This window comes from Hibiscus syriacus, unplaced genomic scaffold (genome assembly GCF_006381635.1).
Source record: "Hibiscus syriacus cultivar Baekdansim isolate YM2019G1 unplaced genomic scaffold, ASM638163v2 tig00111769_pilon, whole genome shotgun sequence".
NCBI lineage: Eukaryota > Viridiplantae > Streptophyta > Magnoliopsida > Malvales > Malvaceae > Hibiscus > Hibiscus syriacus.
Window position 1 is genome coordinate 3,178,646 of NW_024063172.1, and position 11,364 is coordinate 3,190,009.

The following is an 11,364-nucleotide window of genomic DNA, read 5'->3' on the forward strand; positions in this document are numbered from 1 at the left end:
TAACAAAACAAATCTTACTTGCGTATGTAAAAAAGAATATGAAGAATATATATATCATATATAGTTAGAAAGAGACATCTAAATTGAAATTAATCGATACCATAGTATTATAAATTATTATGTTTAAAAGTAGACAAAAATTCAAGTAAATATATTCGATTCAACTCGAATCCAAATTCATGAATTTAACTCAAAAAATTTTGAAATAAAATTTTAATGATAAAATATTTCTCATAAAATCGATTTGACTCGACTATATCAAATAATCACTCATAATATCAAAAAATTAATGATATGAACTATTTGGAGTAACAAACTAGTTACAAAAAATAGAGACGGAGTTATGTAAAAATAAATTCAAAAGACTAAATTTCAAATTCAAGTATGATATAGGGACTGGAACCAAAATTTATCGCCTTTAAAACAAAGTCACAACGACAGCAGATAATTAAGTATTTAATTAACCAAAAACGAGGTTAGCCAAATTGTCCTAATCCAGAAATTTCAGTTAATCAGAAAGGGTACTTTCGTAATCTAAATGTTACTATTCCTGCCTCAAATCAATTTCCCTTCATAATAAAACTCCATTAGAAAAGAAACATTATTCAAAGGAAAAGAATGAAAGGAGAAAGGAAAGCTAAGCTATCTCTTTCAATTTGAAGCTTTCATTTAAAAAATCCAGCATCTTTGTTGGCTCCCTCTTCTTTCCTTTCATTTTTCGATTTACAAATGGAAAATTTGCTTATATATTTGTAAATACTGTGCCTCAATCTTCTCTTCGAAACAATTTCTTTCCTTCTGATTCTTTGTTTTTTCTTTTCTGTTTGTGTGTGTATATATGCATATGTATGACAGTATAAATATACGTTTAGAATCGAGAATCGAAGAGGTTTCTTTTACTTTTTTAGTTCTTACTATTACGGTTTCAATTGGGTCTCCTTTAACAAATTCATTGGCTTTTGGGTTTTTCTTTTGAGGGAAAATTGTTTGGATCCTGAGAAAAATTGGTGTTTCTTTGGGGGGAAATTCTGGGTTTTGACATTTAATTAGTTTTAAAACCATAAAACAATTTATTTTGGGGGGATTTATCTTGGTTGTTCGCAAGCCATGGCGGTTTCGACGATAGCTCTTTACGCTAGTCCACCGAGGAGCACGCCCAGCAGCTTGTGCTCGGCGCCTATCCAGATCAACATGAATTCTCACGCTTCTTACGATCTGGATCTGAATTCGAAATCTTCATCGACTTCCTCAGCGACGGCTTCCGGTTCTTCCCAGAGACCTGCTGTCGGTGGCCTATCGTGCCTTTTCTCCTCACCCACGGTAAAATCAAGCTTTTCCAGCAGCGGGGGAGAGGATTTAGGGTCCCATAGAGGGGAAGATTTGAAGGAATTAAGCAGTTCATTTTGTTACTCATCGAGTAAATTCGGTGGTTCTTCTTTGAAAGCCAATCAGAGCCCGGTTTCGGTGTTTCAGGCCCCGGTTTCGTGTAGCAGCAGCAGCCCTCCTATGCTAATTGTTCGCGAAAAGGGCGGGGATGTGAATTTCCAGGGCTCGTTTCGTGTAGGGACAAATCGTCTGTTCAATGGATTCATTAGGGGTGCATTGGGATCTTGTGTTCATTATGATTCCCCGAGCTCCGAGGTGCGAAGCGGTAGTTGTGTCGATGAATTGCCGTTCACTATGGAGGATAATTTCATGGAGGAAATAGATCCAGACCCTTATGTTAAGGAATTGCTTTTAGGTGCACAAATGAGGCATAAAATCTTTTCGGAAGATATCGTAATCAAAGCATTTTACGAAGCTGAGCAGGCGCATAGAGGACAGGTATAAACAGAGAAATTAATGTTCGGTTATTGATGTTCTGCTGGTCTCTCCTTGTTTATAAGTGTTGCATAATGTTATTTGTCTGTAGATGCGTGCGAGCGGGGATCCTTATTTGCAACATTGTGTAGAAACAGCAGTGTTGTTGGCATCCATTGGTGCTAACTCCACGGTGGTTGCAGCAGGGCTTTTACATGATACCCTCGATGACGCATTCTTGAGCTACGACTACATTTTAGGGAAATTTGGTTCTGGGGTTGCTGATTTAGTGGAAGGGGTAAGATATATGAATTTCAATTGCATACTGTATTAGTGATGTTCTTGCTAAACCGAATTGTTTTAGTATTAGGAGTGGCTTATGTTGCATTTATAGCATTATAGGAAGCATATTCATGGCTGTCACATGGTTTTAATTTCCTTTATTGTATTATAGAAATCAATATTCTTTTGAATGGATATGTGCTATTGCGAGATTTTGATCATGCTATTATCGTGCCCATCCATATAGGTCTCTAAACTTAGCCATCTGAGCAAGCTAGCACGGGAAAATAATACGGCGAGCAAAACTGTCGAAGCAGATCGCCTTCACACCATGTTCCTTGCCATGGCAGATGCACGAGCAGTGCTTATTAAATTGGCAGATCGGTTGCATAACATGGTAACACTAGATGCTTTGCCTCCTCTCAAGCAACAGAGGTTTGCTAAGGAGACTTTGGAAATATTTGCACCGTTGGCCAACCGGTTAGGAATCTCTAGCTGGAAGGAGCAATTGGAGAATCTATGTTTCAAGCATCTAAATCCAGAACAGCACAAAGAACTGTCATCTAGGCTTGTGGACTCCTTTGATGAGGCAATGATCACTTCTGCTATAGAGAAACTCGAGAGAGCGCTGAAGGATAGAGAAATTTCTTACCATGTTCTCTCTGGACGACATAAAAGCTTATATAGCATTTATTCAAAGATGTTGAAGTAAGCTATTTTCTGTCTCCCTCCTTCCATCTTTCCTTACATACACACAAGCACCCATTGCAGGCAGAGGGCCATGGAGATATTCTTTTACATGCACATTCACCCCTATGCATGACTTTAATTGAGAGATAATTGCACAGCGGCATGCACACACATGCTGTTGTCTACAAGTCCAACTAATTGAAAATCTAATATTTTATCAGAATAGGCTCATCTTTCAGGAAATCTTTTCTACAGTTTTTTAACAGCTGATTAAGTAAGGGTGAAAGAGTAGGTCATTTTAACACCAGTTACAATATTTGTTTTTGGCAGGAAAAAGTTGACAATGGATGAAATCCATGATATTCATGGACTACGAATCATTGTAGAAAATGAGGAAGATTGTTATGAGGCTTTGAGAGTAGTTCACCAGTTATGGTCTGAAGTACCCGGAAAGTTGAAGGACTATATAGGCCACCCTAAATTCAACGGGTATGTTATAGCTTAACAAGTTGGGTTTGTTCTTAGATGGATCAGTAAAAAAATGCAAAACTACCTTCTAACTCGCAGGTATCAGTCCTTGCACACGGTGGTGATGAGTGAAGGTGCAATTCCGCTTGAAGTTCAAATTCGAACAAAGGAGATGCATTTGCAAGCTGAGTTTGGCTTTGCAGCTCATTGGAGATACAAGGAGGGTGACTGTAAGTACTCTTCATTTGTACTTCAGATGGTTGAGTGGGCTCGATGGGTTGTGACTTGGCACTGTGAAACAATGAGCAAGGACCAATGTGCAATTGGCTACACCGATTCTGTCAAGCCACCCTGCACCTTCCCTACTCATTCGGATGATTGCCCGTTCTCTTATAAGCCTCATTGCAGCCAGGATGGGCCCATCTTTGTTATAATGATTGAAAATGATAAGGTATGTTTCCTAAATTGCACTTCATTGTTTTCAGGTTAGCACGGTCATTGCAGTCCACATACTAGACTTCTATCTTTCTATTGACATAGAAGGCAAATGTGAAGTAAACCTATATGCTATGCTTTGGGAGTGTTTCATTTTACTTGTAGAAAGATCAATAAATGGAGAACGGAAACTTGGTCTGAATATTATGGTTGTTATGTATGTTGCAGATGTCGGTGCAAGAGTTTCCGGCGAACTCGACAATGATGGATTTGCTGGAAAGAGTTGGGAGGGGAAGCTCGAGATCATCACCAGATGGGTTTCCTGCGAAGGAAGAATTGAGGCCAAGGCTGAACCGTGAGCCAATGAGCGATGCTACATGCAGGCTGAAGATGGGTGATGTGGTGGAACTAACACCATCAATACCCGACAAGTCATTGACAGAGTACAGGGAAGAGATACAGCGCATGTATAACCGAGGTCTCGCTGTTTCTAGTACCAGGCCTTCCACTAGTACTATGGTTGCTTCAAGAAGTTGACCCCCTTCAATTCTTTCTAGTACCAGGCCTTCCTATGAAATTAACTGGATTCAACAATGAATTAAGCGATTGATATCTTGGTCGTTTCCTCCATTAATTTTGTGCATCGTGTTTCTTGACAGTTCAATCGCACATAGTTCACAAGCATACAGGAAAATATTGCACAAATTGCAACACTAACACTAACATTGAAAGCAGAAACTTGACCAGATTACAAACGATCCATTCCATTACATCATGATATCGGATTAAACATCAAGCTTCTCTTTGATGAACATATGATGAAGCTTAAAACATATATTATCCTACATAGATGTTGAAACATCGTACAAAAACGTATCCTCACTTGGAGCGCTTAGTGAGAGGAAACGATACTCTTTGAGATGTTGGGTGTGGCACATCGGTCTTCTGCTTTTGCGACGAATTCATCTCCAGTCTCTTCCATTGCTTGAGCCGGTTGCTTTTTAGGGATAGCAAATTGGTAGTTTGTGCTTATCAATGTATCCTGCTTAGGTGGTAGGGGAATTCCAGGTTCCGGTATTGCCTTTGGCAATGGAACTTCGTTCCTATTTCTAGCTAACTCCAAATGCACCTAACAACATAAAAACCACTTTCACGATCTTTATTCAATATAGCTTCATTCAAGAACATGATATCAACTGCTACTGAAACAAGAACGAACATGAAATGATTGGTTTTTAAGAAAACGGGGAAAGGAACAGAAACGCAAGATTTATGTTACTTTTGCAGGTGCAGAAAAGAAAATCCCCAGGTTGCATAGCTACATCATGAGCACAGGTTGATAAAGTCCTTTTTTTTTTTTGAGACGCCACAGATTGATTTATCAGCTGAAGGTATGTCTCTCCAAATTCAAATTCAGGATATCCCAAACTCTCAATTTGAACATAAGGAGATACACCTCTGGCCGACAAATCCTTGAAGTGTGAATGCCCCAAGAGAACAATAATGTTTTGTGTTCATGATGCTTGGCACGATGCAACTTCAGGCTGCGCAAAACCTTGAGGACTTGCATATACTCAAAGAAGACATTCCGGATTATGCACTCATGACAAGACTCCACAAGCTAACTCAAGTTGTGACACAAAGAAACATATTTCTTGTCAAAACTTGGCCCATAGATTAAAACCATACAAAGCTAAAATCTGAATTGTCCTCTCAGGTGCTCTCTCAAGGTTTTACCACCATGAAGGTGTGCCTCCACATGTTTGAATCTTGGGGTAGCAAAACCTCGAGAGAGCTGTGAATCCCACAGAAGACAACTCGCTCTCACATCCGCCATCCAGCAAGCGATAACAAGATATACAATAACAACAATTTAGTTAAATGTAAAGTAGGGAACAACATTTTCAAGCAAAACAACCTCTCTGACTCTGGGTGGGGGCTGTGAGAAGCTGAAATTGACTTTAGATTGAACAGCAAGCTTGACATCATCGTAACCAACGGTTTGCTTCCCAGCATGCTAGGAGTAAACCTGCGCATCCGTCAATACATCCACGGCATAGCGATACCATAGCTCGAGAAACTGATGGATAACGCGAGGTTCATATTCCTCAACGCCCATTGATTCAACAGCGACTTGACAATCTTAGCATCCCTAGGAAAATACTCTTCGCCTTCTGCCATTGCCTTTGGGTTTACCCAGACGTGTTTATGAAATTTTAGTCATTAGACCCATAATAATAAGTATAAAAAGTTGAATTGCAAGAACAAACAAAACTAAATAAATTAACTTGTAAATTATTTTTATATTACATTTAATAAACTATTTAATAAATACATTAAATTTAAAATAGAAAACATCAAAAAATTTATTAAACACCCAACTACTTACACAAAACAAATATGATCATATTTTAAAAAAAATACATGTTAGATTGTAATCTTTCTCATCTGGTCAAAAAATAACAAAAGAATAATTAAGTGGAAAGTAAAAAAAAAATTACACAAATGTTGTCTATTATTAGAAGATCATTTTATAACTTTTTGATAGTTAAAGGACTCAATAAAACATTATCCTATAATCAGGGGACTATTTATATATTTTATCCCTTTTTTGATAATATTAATAATAATTGTAATATCTCACATTTTCGAAAATAAAAAAATTGTATATCGAGTCACTCATAAAAAAAATAATAAGAGAAATATTATTTTGAGTTTGAATATCATATTAAAGTATGTTGTATAACTTTAATATCATATTAGAGTAAAGTATGTTCTATAATTGAATTTAATGTATTTAATTAAAGTATCAATAATTCAGATAAGATGTCAATATGTCACATATGAATATAGGATAGTGATACATTGGATGGTTGGTTTGGCATTGGATGGTGTTTGGAATGCTTGGTTGGCTCAAGTAGGGAATTTGTATAAATATTTACGCTCGGTGGATTCTTCTATTTATTTATTTATTTATACATTCAGACACACACACAGCACACGCACGTGCGCGCGACACACACGCACACACACAGCGCACGCACGCACGGTGGGAGTGTTATCAGGTGGGTTATGGCAGAAAACCAGAGCCAGAGCCAGGGAGGTGCAGGAGAATAGATGGGAAGAAATGGAGGTGCTCGAAAGAAGCTTACCCAGATTCCAAGTACTGTAAGAGGCACATGCATAGAGGCAGGAACCGTTCAAGAAAGTCCGTGGAAGGTAATGCCTCATCGTCAACATCAACAACAGGCTCAACCCTTTCAAAATCTGTCCCATCAATCAGTAGTAACATTTCCATTTCCAGCTCTACTTCTTCATTCTCTTTTTCTCCCATGGCATCGGAAACCTACACCCATTTCGACCCTTTTCTTTATTCATATTCTTCCACTTCCACAAGACTTCCTGATTCATGCATACCAGTTCCATCTCTCCATTTCCTGGATTCTGCAACCGGAACTGATTACAGGTTCTTTTTTTAATAGCTTGGATAAACCCTTCTACATTCTCGTCTTTGTATAATATCTGTAAAAGTTGCTTGTTCTTTATTTAATAGGTATCTTCATGGAACAAGGGAAGGAATTGATGAAAGATCTCTCTTCCCTGAAGCTTCAAGGAGTGTAAGAGTTATACCTGATTCCTATCCGCCATTGAGAATGATTCAAAGCATTGGGTAACACGAAGAGCAGTATCACCAGAAATGCTTTGTTTTGCGCACTGATATCAAGTCAGCTAAGCCAATCAAGTTAGAGAAAGATGAAGAAACTGAAAAACCAGTGCACCAATTCTGAGGGGATTCGACACCAAGGAACAACAACGACGACAACAACAATGGGTCTTTGTTAGATCTTACATCCAATTCCAGGGTTCATTAAGTGCAAAAATAAAAAATCAATTCCTACCCATAATTTTTGTTTTTTTCACATTTATTTGTCCATTTCCTAACACTAGATTTTTTTGCACCTGCAGGTAGTTGAGGTCTCAATAATGGAATCAGTAAAAATAAGCACTTGGATGATGGGTCAGTTTCAATTAGGGATGGCAAACGGGCGGGTCGAGTGTAGATACCCCTTCCCATACCCATACCCACCTAATATTTTTCAACCCACCACCCGCCCACCACCCATAATGGGTAAAAATTTTTAAATCCACACCCGTCCACGCGGGTACATTCTCAAATCCATCCCCACAACCACTACCTAACTAGAGATGTACCCTGCTAGACCCGCTTGACAACAAACTTAAGTTATACATAAGCAACAAACACATAAATAAAACTAGTACTTACTCATTTTGCCCGAAACTGATATCAAGTAGTCTAATCTCCATTCCAATCCGAATTTCAGTACGTTTCTACAGTTTCGATAAGTTTTGATAAGTTCCAACCAGTATCAATGCATGCAGATTGATATGAGATTTCAATATTTTAACTAAAAAAACGAGTATTTTATTATGCAATCCCTTCCAATATCCTAAGACAGTGAATCATTTATACCAAAAACACCACAAAATCCAACATCATTTGAAGATCGACAAAAACTTAATAGTAACAGATGAAATTGAGAAATACGTAAAACCCAGACTGCCTTTGAAGATCAGCATAGTAATGACTAATGAGAGGTTTGAAAGGAAAAAAATATTCATAAACTTAACTTATCCCTAATATTTGGTTAAATAACACGTTATATCTTATACAATATTAGAATTTATAAATTAGTCTCTAAAATTACACCTAAATTCATAATGGTCCAAAATGTAATGGATATTTTGCTGGGCAGGCGGATGCAGGGCGGGTAAGGTGTCAAACTCATTACCCGCCCACTACCCGCGACGGATACCACTTTCTAAATCCACACCCGCCCACTACCCACTAAAATTATGCCTATTCCCGACCCAATTAGAGCGGATACGATACGAAAATCCATAAAATTGTACCCATTTGACATTCAAGTTTCAATACCTTGGCTCTTGAAATTTGTGGCTAGGATTGCTTTGTGATTATAAAGTTGTGAACCAAACAGTGCAGGGCCAGCGGAAGATTATCTATTTGTTGCTGTCACCCACTCTGATAACCTACCTTTTATCTTCTTCCCTGGAGGAAACATGCTTCGAATTTGTAAGACTTCTTTGACTATGGTATAGCCCTTAAAAAGTAAAGATATTTCCCTTTAGGCTTCTGCCTTGTATTATAAAAAAAAAAGATCCATCATTCCCATCATTGTATGCTATGGACAATATATCGGTCCTCGCATACCTCAAGCACTGAAATTTATATTCGACACGAAACCATTATTGCTAAAATAAAATTTGAATCTTAACGTTCACAACCTGAAACCTTTTTTCAAACTCAAACTATGATTTCTTTTGCATTAAGAAAAACACAAACAAAAGGGTGTGATTATCATTAGCCCATTGGCTTGAATTACAAATCAATGGTAACGAATTGAACAATTATCACAAGTTGATACTGAATACCGCCCACGATATTACCTTGCTTGTGTCGAAGTAAGAAGCTAGTACCTGCTAGGGAAGAATCCTTGTTTCATGTATAAAGATGTAAAAAAAGGCAATATTAAAGAGAATGGTTCTAAAAAGGACTATTCATGATGGAGAATTTCAAGGAAACAAATAAAGTGTGTAGATTTTACATAGTTGACAGTTTTATCTCAGACTCTCAGTAGATCCATTATCTTAGGACTTAGCCCCATGCCATAGAACAGGCATAATTGACCACCAGTTTACCATCAAAACCGAAATTCTGAAAATGCAAAGGCAGGCTGGGTTAGATTAACAGATAAACATCGACAAGGCTGACTAAGTAATTAAAATTTCTATGTTACAATATGTTTGAAAATTAGTAGGAGACACAAGCAAGTAAAGGAGTAGCATCCTCTTAAGAGAGAATTTACTCCATTTTTCAGAGATCATGCAGTCAAGTGAAGAAATTTTTTTCTTTTCATATTGAAGTCATCATCTTCAAGGTGTTTTTATGAAAACTATGTCTAATGGTGGATACAAAAGATGTGTAAGAGAATCTATTTTCAGCGCAATGAACATTTTTTGTCAGATACTCAGACCAATCTACTGAAGTCTCTGAAGTAATGGACCATTTCATGTGAAAACTCATTTGATTCTGCCATTATGGTCCCCATTGTCAATGTAAGATAAAAGGAAACAGTTGCAGGGTTTAGCTAAATAGTTATCTCTGTACATTAAGGCACAGAAAATTCAGGGAAAAGCATATGCTATATGCCCAACTTAATGCCATAAAGTAAGGGCCGTAGATTGGTTTTTGTCATTGTCATCGTGCAAATGAAAAACATGTTGTCTCTGATGATGAGCATTTTCATAAAAGAATAAGTTCTGAGCTAAATATCTTTGTTCTTTCCTATTTCAGTTTGTGTTTCTGAGAAAAAAATCTAGAAATTAATGGAGATATGCAATGCAAGTCAGTTCCCCGTTTAAAGAATCTATTAATACTCCAACAGAGTTGACTCACATAACTAAAATTAGCAAGAGAAAGGAACCAAGTATCATGACTTACATTATATAGGTCGATCACCAGTTCATCTGGGTTCGGTGAGAAGGCACTATTGACATACACAAACTGCAACAAGGGCTAAGAAATTAGTACTAATGAAAACAAGAGAATTAAAATTATCTGACAAAACTAAAAATGTAACAGACACAAATCAATTACCAAGTATCACGGTGCAGTTGCCGGCGTAGAAAATCAATTACTTTAGCAAATTTGTCAGTTCCAGGTATCTGCAACAATACATTTCATTCAATGACAACCATTACATGCTAGAGGATATTGAATGAATATATACACACACAAAACAAATGCATACTCAGGAACACGATTTAAGCAATTGTTTCAAGTGAATCACAAAAATCGAATTGCAATATCAACTAAAATTGTACAAATTATTTATGTGCAAGCTAAACTAAGCTTCTAACCTATGTTGCTCGGACTCCTCATTTTTCATGAAGTACTTGTGCCCGACACTTAGATATGGAGATATAACCTCCAAAGATCTTAGAAAATTCTAGCCATACCCGTGTTGGATACATATCTGTGTTTGACACTTATGACAGTCCGAATAAAATAGCTCTAATTACAAGGATATACACAGTTCACCATCAAAACATGCCCCATCAGTTTGCACTTGCTTTACATTATCTTCAAGCCAAGCCTTGGATAAAAGCTCCGAAATATATATAATTTAATCAAAAAATCTGACGGGAAATATAGAATTATTCTATCATGTGATCGAGGCCTCGTTTATTTTTCCTCATAAAAGAATAAGTCCAGAATGTTGATTGAAGAATTCTAGACCCTCTCGAGGTTATAAATTGATGCAAAAGGGGGGCAAAATCAAATAAATACCTTGAATTTGGCTTGCTTTAGTATCGGAGCGTCCCCAGTTGCTCTGAGATGAATAACAACTGCATTTAAATTGCAAAAATAAATAAATAAACAAATTGGGGATATGAAAACAATTAATAGAAAACCTAAAAAAAAATCCAAGCTTAATAAAGAGTTTTCACATTCGAGTAGCAAATCAGAAAACTAGTTCATAAGCTTTCTAAAGGGTGGATGCGATGATTGACCTTTTCGAACAGAACTGGATGACTCAGTTGCTGCCATGATTAGACACAAGTTGGGATGCGAGTTTTAGAGCAAGC

General features: G+C 37.2%; 1 protein-coding gene, 1 long non-coding RNA gene and 1 pseudogene across 3 annotated transcripts; 1 reads left to right on the forward strand and 2 right to left on the reverse strand.

Moving 5' to 3' along the window:
* The first annotated feature begins 733 nt into the window (after nucleotides 1-733).
* Nucleotides 734-4,238, forward strand: LOC120169750 (probable GTP diphosphokinase RSH2, chloroplastic). Its single transcript, XM_039177874.1, has 6 exons — nucleotides 734-1,824; nucleotides 1,913-2,098; nucleotides 2,330-2,790; nucleotides 3,103-3,261; nucleotides 3,340-3,691; nucleotides 3,904-4,238. Exons 1-6 carry the CDS (start codon nucleotides 1,108-1,110, stop codon nucleotides 4,210-4,212), a joined length of 2,184 nt encoding a protein of 727 aa, XP_039033805.1. The 5' UTR covers nucleotides 734-1,107; the 3' UTR covers nucleotides 4,213-4,238.
* Nucleotides 4,239-4,374: 136 nt separating this feature from the next.
* Nucleotides 4,375-5,920, reverse strand: LOC120169753 (annotated as a pseudogene).
* Nucleotides 5,921-8,642: 2,722 nt separating this feature from the next.
* LOC120169755 lies at nucleotides 8,643-11,364 on the reverse strand. Of its 2 annotated transcripts, none has more exons than XR_005520690.1 (6): nucleotides 11,290-11,364; nucleotides 11,066-11,124; nucleotides 10,373-10,440; nucleotides 10,217-10,279; nucleotides 9,321-9,430; nucleotides 8,643-8,764 (listed from the first exon to the last, which is right to left on the reverse strand). It is a non-coding gene; the product is annotated as an uncharacterized LOC120169755 (long non-coding RNA). The 2 variants fall into 2 exon arrangements; XR_005520689.1 differs by lacking the exon at nucleotides 8,643-8,764 and adding an exon at nucleotides 9,009-9,192.

Bases quoted from the DNA above. Each gene is read 5' to 3' on its own strand.
- LOC120169750 (XM_039177874.1), top strand. From the start codon at position 1,108: ATGGCGGTTTCGACGATAGCTCTTTACGCTAGTCCACCGAGGAGCACG. The intron at 2,791-3,102 runs GTAAGCTATTTT...TGTTTTTGGCAG, and splicing joins ATTTATTCAAAGATGTTGAA to GAAAAAGTTGACAATGGATG. The intron at 3,692-3,903 runs GTATGTTTCCTA...TGTATGTTGCAG, and splicing joins TAATGATTGAAAATGATAAG to ATGTCGGTGCAAGAGTTTCC.